The 17,807-nt window shown below is 41.9% G+C and overlaps 1 protein-coding gene across 2 annotated transcripts in view; it reads right to left on the reverse strand.

Moving 5' to 3' along the window:
- BEGAIN (brain enriched guanylate kinase associated) overlaps nucleotides 1-17,807 on the reverse strand; it is a 182,460-nt gene that overhangs the window by 42,434 nt on the left and 122,219 nt on the right. For both annotated transcript variants that reach the window (XM_027849271.1, XM_027849270.1), the window contains exon 4: nucleotides 13,096-13,162. In XM_027849271.1, the coding sequence (XP_027705072.1) occupies nucleotides 13,096-13,162 (67 nt within the window). The remainder of the gene's footprint in view (nucleotides 1-13,095; nucleotides 13,163-17,807) is intronic.

Below are 17,807 nucleotides of genomic sequence, written 5' to 3' on the forward strand. Positions count from 1 at the left end.
CAGTAGCAGAAAACCACGAGAGGATAGCAGCTGGCAAAAGAGCACAAAGAACTGACATGGAGGAGTGAGCCCTAAACTTTTTCCCTTGCTGGGACTTAAATTACATAGACTCTGTAGGTATTTGGATGAGTGGGAAAGTGGCCTAGGTAGGGGTGTAGAGGTCTGAAATGAGTTTATTCATTGACTTTTACTGTATAAATAAAACCAGTCCATATTTCAAAGCCTTGTGAACCTGAATGCTTGCAAGGGATGTTCATGGCTATCCTTGGGGGTGTAGAGAAACTGAAGTTTCCATTGTAGCCGGGCCATTTATATTATGAGGGAATCTATGAGAAAACAATTACCAATAAGTTAATGCTTGAATTATTATTACAAAAGAGGCACTTAATAAATACCTGTTACAATGATTCACATGTCTATAGAACTTTGGGATTTATAAGATGCTTGAATGAGTAATTGAATAAATGAAAGAATGATATGTAGCCTCTGTTTTGATTTTGCCTGGCTCATCTTTACCCCCCCCCCCTTTTCTTTTTCCTGGAGTGTTTTGGGTCTGAAAGAAGGAAGCTTGCAGCTGTTAGACTATGAAACAAGTTCATCTCAGCAAATCTAGCCATGTTCCTTCACAAGGCGCCTCCAGTTTTGACAGTTCATGGTTCTCAGCTTTTAGGTGTTAGACAGCTTTTAGGTGTTAGACTAATAATAATCATCCCTCACATTCATATAATAATCCCTCATTAACTTACAGTTTACAAAGTACTTTCTCATTCATTATCTACTTTGATCCTCAATAGCTGTTTGAGGGAGGAAAAAGAGGGATTATTATGTCCATTTTACAAAGGAGAAAACTGAGTTTACATAGTAAGTTGATCACAGAGCCAGGATCACTAAAATGGAACCACAAATCAGCACTTTCTTTAAGAAAACCAAACCAACGCATGAATTGTTTCTCTTACTTCTAGTTCTCCTGAAACTCTGGACTTCTAACTCTGAGATCTCCATTGCTGCAGGCGTCTTCAGTTTCATTCTAATATCTGTTCATTTCCCCTAACTTGGGGCAATGGCATTCCAAGTGGGTTCCTTCCTCCAAGTACAGTGGTTCCTTAAATATCTGAATCTTGCTGGTTTATGGACCCCATTTTTAAAAAACTCACCCACCCTCCAAGACAACAGCATTCTATCAATTTGGAGATGGCCTAATAGGAGGTGACTACAGCATGGAAAGTACCACCATGCTACAGGCAGGACACGTGGGTCCTCATCTTGACTTTGCTATTAAATCTTTGTGTTACCTTGGACAAGTTACTTCCCTTCTTTGACCATCAGCTTCCTCGTCTGTAAGATGAGAGAACTGCACTGCATAATTTCTAAGGTCCATCTTAGTGTCCATAGAGGCAGGCAAGCAGCCTAGTTGAAACTCCAAAGAATTCTGACAAAAAGACAGGAGGCAACATGTGCCAGATGGGTAAAATGCCCAATACCACTTCGATCAACACTTCCCCTTGAACCCTGGTGGAGACAGCTGAAGACGTGGAGCCCCAGAAATAATGAATAGTTTCCCCTAGATCCGCTGTCCTGCCTCTGGCCTGGCCCCTATAGCCAGGGCTTCAGGGGAACCAACCCAGGGAGAAGGGGCCCACCATCCCAGACACTACCAGTAACTGCCTACTGACTACTACCAATAAGGGGGCATGCTGGCTTAGCCGAAGCAACAAGAAAAAGTCAGGAGGTGGCATGTGCCAGATGAGTCAAAGCAGCAAGCAGCACCACCTTTCCTTGGACCTTGGTGGAGGCAGTTGAGGATGTAGGGCCCCAAAGTCCTGGGAACAGCAGCACTTCTAAGAGCAATGGTCCGTCTTCTAGCCCTGCCCCCACAGCCTTCAAACCTTGTTGAGATCTGAACAAGCAACCACTTCTGCAGGTTAACTTTCAGGATTCCTGTTTATCAGGTTTATCTACCTGTTGGTGGCAACTGGTCAGTCACTCCATCAACAAACAGTTATTAAGTAGCCTGGCACTGCACTAAGTCCCGGGAATAAAAAGAAAGGCAAACAGCAGTCCTTCTCTCAAGGAGCTGAAAGTCTAATGGAGGAGACAACATACAAACAACTATGTGTGAACAAGATATAGACAGGATAAATTAGAGATAATTTTAGAGGGAAGGCACTAGCCTCAAGGGGATCCGGAAAGGCTTCTTGTAGAAAGTGAAATTTTAGCTGAACTGCACACAACAGGAACTTCCGATGCAACTTGCCTTTGCTGTGCCCAGTTTGGGGGCAAACGAGAGAAAGCCCCTTCCCCTATTTCTTCCTATTTGGCATTCAAAGCCCTTCCTTTCTTTCTAGCCTTCTTATACAGTACTCCTAACACGTACTCTCTGATACAGTGACACTGGCCTCCTGGCTATTCCACAAACAAAAGACTCTATCTCTCTACTCTGGACATTCTCTCTGGCTGTCCATACCTGGAACATGCTCCCCCCTCCCCTCGGACTACCGACTTCCTTAGCTTCCTTTAAATCCCAACTAAAATCTCACCTTCTATAGAAAGCCTTTCCTAACCCTTCTTAATTCCAGTGCCTTCCCTCTGTTAATTATTTCCTATTTATCCTGTTCATAGCTTGCTTTGAATATATTTGCTTGCATGTTGTCTCTCCTGTTAGATTATAAGCTCCTTGAGACCAGGGACTACCTTTTGCCTCTTTTTGTATTCCTGGTGCTTAATAAAATGCCTAGCACATAGTAGGTGCTTAACAAATGTTGACTGACTGATTTCTTTGCAACTGGGTCATTCCATCTGACTTTTTGCTGATCCCTCCTATGTGTGCTGACTCCCCCATTAGAATGTGGGTTTCTGAAAGCATCTTACTTCTCTAATTTGTATCCTTAGTTATTAGCACACAGCCTTGACACAGTAAGTGCCTGATAAATCCTTTTTTATTCTCAGTCATATGTTCTACAGTATCTTCATCTATAAAATGAGAGGTAGGGGGGTTGGTCTAAATAATCTCTGTTTCCTCCAGTTTCAAGTCTTAAGATCCTTTAGAAACTCTCCACTATTTACGTAAAGTCCAAACCTCAAAAGTTAAAGTGCTACTTTCCCAGCATTTGAAGCCTTCTGTAAGCTAGTTGTGCCATTCTTTGCTAGTTTTATCTTGTACCATAGGACAGGCACCAAGGGAGAGACAGAAGCCAGCATGTGCCAGGCAAGTCAAATCACCACCACTACAATGACCAATATCTCTTCTCAGATATGGATGAAGACAGCCCAGGACCCTGACCCCAAGAGCCTTAGAAATGAGTGACCCCAGCCAAGCTGATTGGCTTCCAGCCCAGACATCATTGAAGGGAGGTACCACTATGGAGAAGCAACCTACCTTCTTTATTCCCACCCAGTGACATCTATTGACCAGCTGCCACCAGATGGACATGAGAGAGGCCTAGAAGTGGCAGCACCCTCCAGACTGCTGGTTCTGCTTCCAGCCTGCCCTTCCCAGCCATCATCTGGGGAAGCAACTCTTTTTTTTTTTTTTTTTTTTAGTGAGGCAATTGGGGTTAAGTGACTTGCCTAGGGTCACACAGCTAGCGTCAAGGGTCTGAGGCCAGATTCGAACTCAGGTCCTCCTGACTCCAAGGCCAGAGCTCTATCCACTGCACCACCCAGTGACCCCTAGGGAAGCAACTCTTGCTGTCATCCTCACCAATTGCCAACCAACTGCCACAAACAGGGTGAGCAAACGAGCAGAGCACCCTGAGGGAGAAACAGGAGGCAGCTTGTGCTGGGCAAGTCAAACTACCATCACCACTCTGACCACCATCTGTCCTCAGACCCTGATGGAGACAGCCCAGGACCCTGACCCCAAGAGCCTCTGGACTGACAATGCTTCTGGATCAGTGCCTTCAACCATCATCCTGGGACGAAACCTCTGCGTAGGTGCAGCCTGGCAACTGCTCCTGCGGGTGCTGAATTTACTGAAGGCCCAGAAGAAAAAATTCTCACTCATCCTTAGCACTTGTTAAACGGTTCAGCCCTAAAAACTGATAAGATTTTATCAGTGAAAATAATAACAATAATAATATTGATATTTATATAGTGCTTACTACATGCCACGCCCTGTGCTAAGTGCTTTACAATTATTTCATTTTATCCTCTCAACCACCCTGGGAGGTAGGTGCCATTTTACCCATTTTACAGATGAGGAAACTGAGGCAAACAAGAGTTAAGTGCTGAGGGTTGGCTTTGAACTTGGGTCATACCTGAAATTACATTAAAGAAGAAAACGACTCTTATCTGCTTTGCTCCTGCATCCTAAGGACAATGGGACTTTTCTTTCTGACTTGCAGCTCAAACCTTCTCTATGTGCTATCACTCCTGTTAGAAGGTGAGCTCCTTGAGAGCAGGGGCTGTCTTCCTTTGCTCTTTGTATACTCAGCACTTAGCATGGTGTTTTGCCCATGGTAAAAGCTTAATAAATACTTCATTCATTCATTCATATCACTCTCTCGAATACATTCTACTTTGCAGCCAAACTCTCCCTCTAAACATTTCTTGCACGTTCCTGCCCCCTCCCCCCCCACCCCACCTTTGCTCTCCCCATGCTTGAGTTCTTCCTTCCGGCCACAGGTCTAGGCTCCCAGTTTACTTCAGTTTTCAGCCATAGATGTCAGCACCTTATGGCCAGGAATACTAGCTGACCACACATACTAGACTCTTTACTGCTTGGGGAGAAATCAGAGCTAATTTTATGAGGAGTTTCTTATTATTTTCAATTCATTCCTTGGGTAATTATAAAAGTTATTTATTAATCCCATACTTGTGGACGGGCTGACTGCTGCTCCCTGAGGAATTCACTTTGGATGCACCAATCACTTGTTGGATAATGGAGTGATCCTTATTCCCATGGAGCATGTAATGAAATCAGACGTGCTCATTCATTCCCTCTTGCTACCTCCCACAAGGTTCAGAAGAGAAGAGCCAGATTGGGCTTCTCCCTCAAGCTGATTACAATTCTGCCATTAAAAATGACAGCCTGGAGACCTGGGGCTGCCTCTGATTTGCTGCGTTTCTTTTGGGAATTAAATTAATGTTTATTAAAGACTATTGTGCTAGGAACTGGGTAAGATTCAGTGATAGAAGAAATGGTCTGTGTTCAGAACTTACAGTGCAGCAGGCTTCTCTAGGCCTCAGTTTCCCCATCTGAAAAAATGAGGGGGGTTGGACCATATGGTATCTAACATTCCTTCTAGCACTGTCATTCTACGCGCTAGGTCCTATCCCTATCTGACATTCTATATTCTAAAATTTCAAGGTCTTGTTCAGCTCTAACAGCTGTATTCTAGGTAACTAAAGACATAGTTTCTAGAGTAGTGGATTTCCATACTAGAGAAAATGTCTGCAGAGCTGGCCCGCACACCTGCTTCATGAGCTTATTCATGGCTCTTTCCTAGCGCATGAGATCCTCACAGACAAGATGGTGAGATGTAGAGTCGATGATAGAGCAGTCAGGTGGATTTATGGCTGTTTGGACAAACATCCTGATTAGTGGAAGGCTTTTTTAGTGGTTATGCACTGTGTTCTTGGCCTTCTTGTATGTTCAGCATTTTAAATCACTGCCTTAGATGAAAGGGACAAGCATGTTTATTAAATCTGTGAATAACACAAAGATGGGAGAGATAAGTAGCTAACCCACTGAGTAACAAATCAAGGATCCAAAATTATTTCAAGAACTATCTGATTTCTTTTTCTGTTCAATGCCTCACAGCCTCATTCCATTTTCCATGAACACTGTTATATCTATTTCCCCCAAGTCCACAATCAACAGGCTAGAGAACCTGGCAATTTTATAAAAGACAAAAACAAAAACCAACAATAGATTCAGAATTATCTTTGGATTCCTTCCCATGATTTTCTCTCTCCTCAATGGAGCATTGGGCCATCAATCATTTTTCCTTCCTTTTCTCTAAACCACTTTTAAGCTCACATACCCTATGCCCTAATTTGATTTCTGGTCATTCTAAGAAGGTTTTGCACTCAGCCATTACTTAGTCAATAACTCAATTCAATTAAACTAAATTCAATTTCAGGAACACTTATCTTCTTTTAAGGCCTGGCTCAGGGCCCATCTCATCCATGGAACACTTGCTGATTCCCTTAGGTGTTAGTATCCCTTCCCTCTTAAATCACCATGTGGTATACTTGTCTGCATACATATAGGATCGCCTAGTAGAATGTAAACTCATTGAAGGTAGGGGTGTTGTTTTCGTTTTTTTTTTTTTTTTTGTTTGGGTCTTTGGATACTCAGTGCCTCAGTTGCTCATAGTAGGTGCTTAATAAACATTTGTAGAATTGTACATCCACTATGAGCATGACCAGGTGCTTAGTGCTAAGGATGTAAAGACGAGAAATAGCAAAGTCTCTGCTCTGAAGCTGTTTATTCTCTACTCAGGGAGGGAGATGGCATATGTGACAAATAAGTATGATTCAAAGTAGAATGTGATAGGGGCAAAGGAGAGATCCAGACAAAATCAGTGCTCTAAGAAAATTCAGGTAAGGAGAGATTTAGTAAAATGAGGAAGGTAGATCAAATGGGACCTTATAACTCTAAATCCTTTGATTTCATGACTTACTAGCTAGGCAGCCAGGTGACACAGTGGATAGAGTCTGGAAATAGGAAGACCTGAGTTCAAATCTGCCCTCAGACACTTAGCTATGTGACAAGTCACTTAACTTCTGTTTGCCTCAGTTTTCTCAACTGTAAAAAAGAGATAATAATAGCACCTGTCTCCCCAGGGTAGTTTTGAGAATGAAATGAGATAAGATTTGTAAAGTTCAGTGCCTGGCACATAGTAGGTGCTCAATAAATACTTATTTCCAGCTTTCCTTCCTTATAGCTGGAGGAACAACTTCATGGAGAGGTGGCATCTGAGCTGGGTCTTGAGGAAAGAAAAGCATGTAAATAGGAATGATGGGGGAGCAAATGTATTCTAGGACAAGAATACATCTTTCAACTGCTATGTCTAATGGCCTTGTAGCAATCCTCATATATCATGATTTATCTACTGCTTTTGAGACTGCTGACCACCCCCTTTCCCAGGAAACCTTCTTCTGTTTTGGTTTTCATTTTAAGTGCTGGGGATACAAAAAGAGGAAAAAAGACAATGCCTGCCCTCAAGGAGCTCACAATCTAATGGGAGAGGGAGCAGCTAGTTGGCGAATAGGATAGAACACTGGCCCTGGAGTCAGGAAACCCGAGTTCAAAGCTGGCCTCAGATGCTTACCTGCTGTGTGACCTTGGGCAATTCACATAATCCCTGATTTCCTCAAAAACCCCAAACAACCCCCAAAATAACAATCTAATGGAAGAGACAACACTACCTCTTTTCCTGAGAGGCAGTTTCCTTATCTGGAAGATGAGAGAGTTGGGATTAGATTACGTGTAAGGTCCCTTCCAGTGGTAGGTTATAAGATCCCATGATCTCAAAATTTAATGACTGAAGTAGGTTTTGCTTAGAGGAAAGATTTTATGGCTTAGCCTAAAGGACGCTGGACTTTAAGTCAAGAAGACTTGGCCAAAGACTTTGCTTCTGACATAATAGCTATGTGGCCAGAGCACCTCCCTTACCTTTCTAAGTCTTAATTTTAATCAGCTGTAAGATGGGACTAATACTTCTAGTGCTTACACTGGAAGGCTTGTTATGAGGCTCATAATGTACATAAAGCACTTTCTGAAACTTAAAGTGCTATATAATGGCAAAACTGCTGAGAGAGAAAGTGGTAGCATCATAGTAGGATATCGTAATCTATTTGGGCTGGAATGCTAGGCATGCAGCCAAGGGGTGCGCTAAAAACCTGAGAATTTCCTGTGGCCCTACTATATGCAAAGTTTTGTGCACAGAAATGTGGAGGCCAGATATATGAATAAGATAAAATTTTTGCTCTTGAGTTCATAGTCTAATGTGTGAGGAGAATTGGGGCAGAGATAAGGTGGGAGCACAGATGACATCAATATAAGGCTGGCCTGCTAAGGGCCAAATCAAGTGTGGACATAGAAAATGGAATTGGGATGAGAGGGATGACTTCATGCAGGAAGGTTGCACAGAAGTCAGAGAAAACCTTAGGAAGAAGTGATAGTGATTGGTCTTGGAAATGGTAGGCTTTGTGTAGGAGAGGACTGCAGCAGAGAGTGCTAGAGGAAGGTGATGGCTTGAGACAGGCAAAGGGAAAGCTATTGCTCAAGCCCATAGATGGAAAGTTGGGAGGGACCTGAGGTTCTACCCTTACTCCTCACCCCCATTTGACAAAAGAGGAAACCGAGACCCAGAGGAGTGAATTTACTCAACCAGGATCACACAGGTAATAAGAGAAGAGCTCAGACTTGAAAGCAGGTGCTCTGATTCCAAATCCATCCTTCTTGCCATTACATCCCCATGCTGCCTCAATTTGAGAAAGCATGTGGCACCAACTGGGGCCTATGTCAGGTTGATGCTTATGTTCACCTCCCTCATTTTACAAGGAAGGAGGAAACTGCCTCTTTTTATGATCCCTCCTGGAAGTGGAATCAGCACCAGGATATGTCCCATCCAGGGGCTTCAAGTGGGAAGTAAGCCACAGCACCAGGCTTGAAATCAGAAGAACATGGCTCAGATCCCAACTTTGATACTTCCTACCTGTGTGGCATGGACTCATGAACTAGATGCACTATTCATTCTAATAAATCTTAACTGCAGAAAGATCTCATAAGCTCATATAGCAAATCCTGTAGTCAGTGAGATGTAGGTAGGGACCAGACTATAGAGGGCCTTGAATGGAAAGCTAAGGAGTAAAATGAAGAGTCGCTTAAATCCTAACTATGTTTTAGGAAGATTAATGTTTGTGTGTGAAGGTGGATGGAGGGTAAAGAAGCTGGAGGCAAACGGATCATCAGTAGGCTAGTCTAATTGACAAGGGGAGAAGGCATGAAGACGTGGACTGTGGGTGGGTGGCCCTGGGAATACAGAGGAAAGGACAGATGGATGTGTTGGTTGACTGGACAGAAGGATTGAAAACAATCTGATTTCCCCAAACAACTACACAGGGGATTTGTACCTAATCTGCTTGATCTGAGGACAGAGGGGAAAGAATTCTCCATCTTTCACTAAGTCATCCATCTCTTTCAGATCTGTCCTCACCCTCTCTGCTCTGACTCCCAGGCACAAGGTGTTTTTTATCTGTTTCCAATTAGAGGAACTCACTGGCTTGGCTAACCTTGCCTCCAGCTGGGTTGGTAGCATGGTGCCAGCCTGAGCTGATTGGGCCTTTCCTGGAGCTCCCTCTCCATGGAGCAGCTTCTTGGCCCATTAGCCACATTGTTCTGTAAAGCAAGCTTACGCTGATCTCATACCCTGCTCTCCCATATACAGTGACTCAGTGGAAACAGAGACGATGGCTTCACACCTTCTATCAAGGTCAAAGGGATGAGGTCTGGCACTGAAGAAGCCTGATTTCAATAACAGGGGCAGAATCTTTCCTGAGTTACCTATATTCATCATTCCTGTATGTATCATTCATTCATTCAACAAACACTTAGGATCATAAGATTTTTAGAATTGGAAGAGTTCTCAGAGATTATAGGATTATATATAGATTTAGAGCTAGAAGGGACCTTACAGCTCATCTAATCCAACCCCCTCATTTTATAGATGAGGGAACTGAGTCCTACAAAACTGAGCCTGTGACTTACCCAAAGTCACACAGGTAGGAAGTATCAAAGTTGGGATCCGAGCCATGTTCTTCTGATTTCAAGCCCAGTGCTGTGGCTTACTTCCCACTGAATGGGACACATTCTGGCATTGATTCCACTCCCAGGAGGGATCATACAAAGAGGCAGTTTCCTTGTAATATGAGGGAGGTGGGCTAGATGTCTTCCAAGGTCCCTTCCAGGTCTCAATCTCTGATCCCATGATCTTATAATTCAATGTCTGAAATAAATTTTGCTTAGAGAATAGAACAGCATAGCAGATAGAATGCTGCATTTTAAGTCAGAAAGACTTGTGTAAAAATCTTGCCTCTGCCACTTTATAGCTATGTAGCCATTGGAAAATCACTTAGCCTTTCTAAGTCTTAATTTTTATCACCTATAAAATGGGAATAGTAGCTCTGGTACTTACCTTTAAGGCTTGTTATGAAGCTCAAGTATGATAATGTATGTAAAATGCATTCTGAAATGTAAAGTACTATATAAACATCAGTTATTTTTATTTCAAGATTTCACTTGCTATCTGAGCTGCTTGTTTAGTTTCTTGGCCCATTGCCTTTCCTTGACCCCCCCTCCCGTCCCCCACCCCAGTATTTGTGTATTTTTCATTCCTGCTTCTAGCTTACTGATGACTTTGCTTAGATCTGCTTGTTCAGAATACCCAACTCTCCTGGTCCCTGATTCCTGCCCTGCCACAGTGATGCTCCTCTGCCTACAAGTCTGATTCCACTCATAGGCTGCTTCTAGCTACATTGGGTAGCAGAAAGAAGAGAAATAGCATTGGACCACATCAATGTCATTTCCTAAGGCTTCTTACATTCTGTAATGGAAAGAATGTGGGATTTGTAGTTGGAATCTATAAACTTGTATCCTGGTTCAAAGCACAGGGGAGTGACTTCCCTCTTCTGAACCTCAGTTTTCTAAGCAGTAAAATAGGGATAATCACACCTTCCTTGCAGAGATCTGTAAGGAAATCACTTTGTAAACTTAAAATGAAAAAAAAATGTTACTATAGTCAATAAGCCATTTCAAAAAGTTACCAATATTTTCCTAAGAATGAAGAGAGGAAATAGTTCCAAAATGTTTCATGGGCAGCTCCTAAAGGCTGCCATCCAGTCAACAATGCAGTGTCATTGGGTGGGGCTCAAGAAAGAACCAGACCCCAAAGTGGTAGGTGAAATATCTTCCTTTGGGTCCCAAAGGGAGAAGAACTATCAATGGTTTTCAGGCATTCTTCTGTCTGTGAGACATATGAACTCAATAGAAGGAAGCCAACAGAGAGCACTGAGAGAGACAATGGTATATGCTAGAGGCAAAGGGAATTAAAAATGAGTCCAGCCAGTGCAGGGGACAGGGAGGAGACTGGCCCTGGATGGAGTGGAGGGTAAAGCTCGATGAGTTCACCTGCTAAGATTCGAGAGTGCTTTCTCTTCATAGCTTCTTAGCTTCATACATTGAGAGGGCTGCAATGGGCCTCAAAGGTTGTATAGTCCAAACCTCTCATTTTACAGATGAGCAAATTGAGGCCAGGGAGATTAATTGACCTGTCTGAGGTCATAGAATGGAAGCCACAGAGCCAGGACTCTTGTGCGTTCTGTCCCTCCATGCTTCCTTTCCAAGTTCCTTAGCTCCTAAGGGTTGTAAAACCCCATCTATCTTTGCAGCTACCTCAGTAACCCTCTCTCTGGCCTCTGCCTTACCTTATAAATGTTTGAGTCAACTGTTACGAGCACTGCTGGTTCCCAGAACCAGGCTCCATCTTCCTTCAAACATTTCACACTCCTCCTGCTGACTGCTAAGGAGTCTCAGGTAAAAAGAGGACTCCATGGAACCTTCGGGGTTGTTTTGCCTAGCAATCTTCCTGTACGATCATGGACGCATAGGAAGACTTGTAGGAACTGAGGCAATGTGAAGTAAACAGAACAAGGAAAACAACATATACAATGACTCCAATGTAGATGGAAAGACCAATAACAAACAATTGAAAGAAAATGCTGTGAAATGATAATGATCAAACCTGGCCCCAAAGAAGAGTTATGAGAAGACACCTTTGTCTTTTCTGTACAGTGGGCCAGGACTATGGGTATAGAACATCAGACTTGGTTGGTGTATCAATTAGTTTTGTATAAGAGATGGATCTCTGGAGGGGGGGGGCAGAGAAGCATATACTGGGAAATACATATGATAGAAAAACAAAAGATATCAACAGTTTTTAAAGTTTAAAAAAATCTGTTTTGGAACAATTATTCCTGACTAAAACAGCATTTAATTTCTGACTTAAACTTACTCCATCCATTCATTTATGCATTCATTCAAGAGACTATTATTCTCCTTGTGATATTGTGAATATGACGTAACTTTTCTTGATCTTTGTTTCTTACTTTGTAAAATGAGGAGAATGCATTCTCTAAGGCACTTTCCATCTCTGAAATTTTGCATCCTATGATTCTTCAAGTTCTAGCATTCTTAATTCCATGTTCAAATGTCCTGTTGAGTGCTAACATTCTAAGATCTATGATTCTAAGGCCCTATGTAGCTCTAGTGCTTTATTTTTTTGTCTGGAAGACTTCATGCAGTTCTAATATTCTATATTTGATAATTTTTTTCTTTTTTCCCTTTTAAATAGTATTTTTTTCCAATTACATGTAAAGACAATTTTTAGCATTGATTTTTTAAATAAAATTTTGAGTTTCAAATTTTTTTCCTTCCTGCCCTCACTTCCCTCCTCCCTAGGATGGCAAGCAATTTGATACAGATTATATGTATACAATCATGTAAATATTATGGTCTCCTTGCATCTCTGACATTCTCTGTTCTATGATTCTAAGTCCCCTTGCAGCTCTGACATTCTATATTCTATGATTCTAAAGTGATTTCCAGCTCTAACTTTCTATGGTTTTGTGACATGGAGTAAAGGGAGGGTCTGTCAGTGAAAGCTCTTAAAGACCAGGCTAAGAAATCTTCATTGGAGATCAAAAGTACAGAGAGCTGCCATGAGAGGCCTCCTGTTCCTGTATTAACTTTGAATGATTTAGCCACAATGATACCACCTGAAGCAATTTCTGGATTTCCTAATACCAAGTTTTATTCAGTCCACTTTGACGGCCTAAAAAAAAAAAGAGGAGATATTTCTCATCCCAGGCTTTCCACACAGGGTCTTTCTTGGCCAGGCTTACAAAGGGACTCAGTGGCAGAGATCTGTCTAATAAGGTCTAAGAAGGTAGTGCTGTCAGGTTGTGTAGAAGGGTGAGCAATGGCAACACGTCTGAGGTAGGATAGGCCATCTTAATGCTCATCCTTACCCAGCCATCTGCAGATCACAAGCAGAAGATCATCCATGCAGGACCCAGTTGAGAACTTACCATTCGGTATAACTTGTCTTCCAGCTCCTGGTTAATCCTCTGTAAGGCTAAGTAGTTGTTTTGTATTCTGAAAGAAAAGATAATATTGTGTCATTGGGATCACTGACCCCTCCCCGGGGTCTTGAGGACAGGGTGAGGAAGCAAGTTACAGATCACTGCTAAAGCCTGAGACTTCAAAGTCACACACATGGCTTATCCCTTGTGTTGTTTTCTTCTAGGAAGGCTTTCAATTTTATGCCCATCTCACCCTGCTCACCCTTTCACCCCAAAGGCTCTCAATCACCCATTCAACAAATTCTCCATTTCACCAAACACGAGATGTTCAGCATGGTGCAAAGCACCAAGAGAGGAAGAGGAAATACAGGATTATAAAATAGCATTTGTGAGATCCATCTGTACTGTACATGCACCTTTTCCACTATGAATTCATAGGCCTGTTATGCACAACATGGTCTAATGGCCAGAGAGATGAACCTGGAGACATGTGTTGGAATCTGGGCTCCAACCCTAGCTAGTTGTGTGATATGGGGCAAGTCATATTATCTCTCTGAAGTTTTCTTGAATTTCTGGTAAATAGGGAAAATTATGCTTTTACTATTTACCTCACATGGTCATCACCAGGCATATACTTTATAAACTCAGAGGCAGCTAAATGGTCCAGTGGTTAGAGCACTGGACTTTGAGTCAAGAAGACACAAGTTCAGATCTGGCCTTAGACACTTACTAGCTGTGTGACCCTGAGCAAATAATTTAAATTCAGTCTGCCCCAGTTTCTTCATCTATGAAATGGGGGTAATAATAGCACCTACCTCACAAGATTGTTGAGAGCTAATATATATGTAAAGTGCTTAGCACAGTTTTTGGCACACAGTAGGCACTTAATAAATGTTTCTCTCCCCCTTAAAAGTGCCATAGAAGTGGGAGCTATAATTATTCTTGCTGCTCTTATTATACTTTTATTCCTGCCAAACTAGAGTCACAGAATCTCAGTGGCAGAAGGGACTTCAGAGATCATCTAATCCAATTGCCTTCCTAAACAATCAATCAATCTATCAACAAATATTGATTTGGTACCTACTATGTGCAGAACATTATGTGGTGCAGGGGTTGGGGGAGAAGGTTTAGATAAAACCCAGATACTTGATTTCATGGACTTATAGTATAGTTATTCCTAACCAATATGACAACAGGCATTTTCTCTGGCTATCTTCCATGCCTGGAATGTTCTCCCTCTTCATCTCTATTTACTGGCTCCCTTTAACTCCCAACTAAAACTCCATTTTCTATAGGAAGCCTTTCTCAACCTCTCTTGCCTCCCCTCTCTTAATTTTTTCCTATTGATCCTGTACACAGCTTGTTTGTACCTATTTGTTTGCTTGTTGTCTCCCCCATTAGATTGTGAGCTCTTTGGGGGCAGGGACTGGTTTTTGCCTCTTTTTGTATCACTATCACTTAGCACAGTGCTTGGCACATAGAATGCACTTAACAGATGGTTACTAACTTTCTACAGCAGCCCTGACAGATAACAATTCAACTTTGTGGTCTGGATTCTTAGGACAGCACTCTACTCCAAAGCTCTTTTCTCTAGAGTTAGCAACAATCTGCAGCATCTAATTGTCTAATTGTCTCAATTCTCATGTGCCATAATTTAGCTACTGCTCTTCCTGCATACCCTCTCCTGCCTTGGTTTTCATCACAATGATCTCTCCTGGTTCTCTTCTTATCTGTCTGTTCCTTCTAAGTATTCTTTGCTGATCATTATCCAACTCTTACTCCCTAAGTGTGGGTCTCCCCAAAGACTGTTTTATACCTTCTCTTCACTTTGCATACTCTTTCTCTAGATGATCTCATGTTCTCAAGGGTTCAGGTATCATCTCTATGCTGATGCCTTCCAAAGCTATATATTGGACTCAAATCTCACTCTTGAACATCCCTTTCTTAAAATTTGCCAACCCCCTGTTGGATATCTCCACCTTGATGAATAAGGAACCTCGAACTCAACATTTCCAAAATTATATTCATCTTTCCCTGTATACTTACCCTTTTCAACACCCCAGCTTCTGTTGAAGGTATTCCTGTCACAAACTTGAAATTAACCATGACACTTCCCTTTCTCTTACTCTTTGATCCAAATCAGCTACCAACTTGTGCATCCCACATCCACATCTTACATACACCCCCTTCTTTCCACTTATATAACCATTGTTCTAATTCAGAAGCCCATAACCTTTCAACTGGACCTCTGTAAGTGCCTCTTAGGTGGCTTCCTTGATCCCAGTCTCTCCTCCCCACACAGCTGCCAAAACAATCTTCATAAGATACTTGTCTGACTCTGTTAGTCCCCTACTGACAAATTTAGGATAAAGCACAAACTTCTCAGTCTGGTGTTTAAAGCCCTCCACAATCTGATTCCACCTTACTATTTCCAAACATATTCTACACTCCAGGGAAGATGGATTGCTTGCCATTCTCCAAACTTGGTATTCTATTGCACAGCTCCATGACATGACTTCACACAGGCTGCCCCTCTCCCCTTGCCTGAAATGTACTCTCGTGTAATTTTCTCAGAATCCTTATCTTTATTCAAGGCTCAGCTCAGGTGCCATCTCCTATATAAGGCTGATCCCAGCTACCCCAGTTCTCAGTGTTCTCTCCCTCCTCTTACCTTGAATTTACTTATTTGTGTACATGTGATATCCTCCACCCAAGCCCCAGTAGGATACAAGCTCCTTGAGAACAGGAACTGTTTTTGGTGTTATGCTTGTTGAGTGCTCAAGCTTGTTGAGTTGAATTGCGTTTTCTGAATTCTTCCAGTGATGGCAGGTTCATTACCTACAGTGGCCACTCATTCCACTCTTGGACAGCTCTGTTAGGAAGTCCTTCCCTTTAATCAACCATAACTGATCTCCTTGAAACACTCCCTAGGGGTCCTATTTCTGTCTTTTGCCTACCAATGCAGTTAACTCATCTACAGAAAAACAGTTGAAAGTTAGGAAGTTGGGAAGAAATTTCTGAGTATGCCTGATGGCTGTTACAAAGCTTGTAAATGAAAGCTCATGAACTTCACTCATAGAAGCTTCTTTGTTGCACTCAGAATCTATAGATTCCTTCTGGACACATATTTCTAACAAGCTTGTTTACCTACTTTTCCAGCTTATAGAAATTTGGAAGTAGCAAGTTATGAGGAGGAAGGGGACTGCTAAAAGTAGTTACATTGAGGGTAGTTGCTCACTTCTCAAATGTGTCTTGCTCTTCTCAGTCCCTTTCCTTTGATGTATAGTGGTGATAGAACACTATTTTCTTCCCTAAGTTCTTCTTTGGACTCAACACTAAAGCAGGTTAAGTTACCCATGCCCTATTTAAGAAGGCAGGGAAATGTGTGATACAGTTCACAGATATTATCATCTACATCAGTAACATTTTTAAATTTTGGTGCCTACAGGTCTAAACCCAGGGTTCTTAACCTGAGGTCCACAAATTTGTTTTTAAAAATATGCTGATAACTATATTTCAGTATAATTGCCTTTCTTTGTAATCTTATGTGTTTTATGCATTTAAAAACATTATTCTGAGGTATCCTTAGGCTACACCAGACTGCCAAGAGTGCCAATGATACAAAAAAGGTTAAAATCCTCTGATTTAAATTTTCCATTATTGGAAATGCCATTCCTTGAAGGTTCTTGGTTATATGTGTGTTGAGGAGGGGACAGGGGTTCAATATACTGCACTCTGCACACAGGATGCATTAAGTCAAGTTTGCCAATTTTCTTAGTGCCCAGTAATGGTTTTTTTTTTCTTTCCTCAGAGACACAAGTAACAATACTTTTTGAAAAGCATTGTCTCAGAAATTTGTTTTTGCTTTCTGGTAGAATTCAGAACACCAGACAATTTTGCCTCACTGATGAAAACATCTGTCTCCCTCCAAGTAGCATATGCGCAGAACTGTAATTCCTGAAGACCAGTTACCAATGATGACAACTCCCACTTCTAAAGGAAATTTAAGGGGCAAGTGCTTTCCTCACCCATACCCTTGGGAGCTAAGTGGCAATCATTTTATGATTCCTGTCCTGTGGGGATACCTTTCACCAGTTCAAGTCAAAATTCCTCTCTGATAGTCGGGGTGGCCAACAAATTCATTTCATTTGGCCAAATGGGTGAGGAATATCTATGGACTTAGTTAGGTTGGTCTTAGGACAAGACAGCAGTTAGTTAATACACATTTACTAAGCATCTACTGTGTGCCAGACACTGTTAAGTACTGAGGATGCAAAGAAAGGCAAGAGACAGTGGGGGATAGCATGCGAACAACTATGTTCAAACAAGATCTAGACAGGATTGTTGTTTTTTGTCTTTTATTCTCAAAGAGGACCATGACATCAGGAAGATGATGCCATGGCCTGTAAGTGAATTGGATTTAAGTGAGGGAGGGCTGTGCAAAGACATCAATCTCACTTTCTCCTCCAGAGCCATCTGGGTCCAGTGGCAAGATATAGATCAGGATGACTGGAGATGGCCCCTTCTAGACAAGATAAATTGGAGATAATCAATAGAGGAAAGGCACTAGCATTAAGGGGATCAGGAAAGGTTTCTTGTAGCTATTTTTTAATTTATTAGGCCTTTTGTTTTGACTCAAGGTAATGAGTAACAAACATGTGAACACACCCCCACTTACAAAATATATTGCTCCCCCCAAAAAAATTGTTAATCATTTT

The sequence above is a fragment of the Vombatus ursinus genome, unplaced genomic scaffold, assembly GCF_900497805.2.
Source record: "Vombatus ursinus unplaced genomic scaffold, bare-nosed wombat genome assembly UNPS02007284.1, whole genome shotgun sequence".
Lineage (NCBI taxonomy): Eukaryota > Metazoa > Chordata > Mammalia > Diprotodontia > Vombatidae > Vombatus > Vombatus ursinus.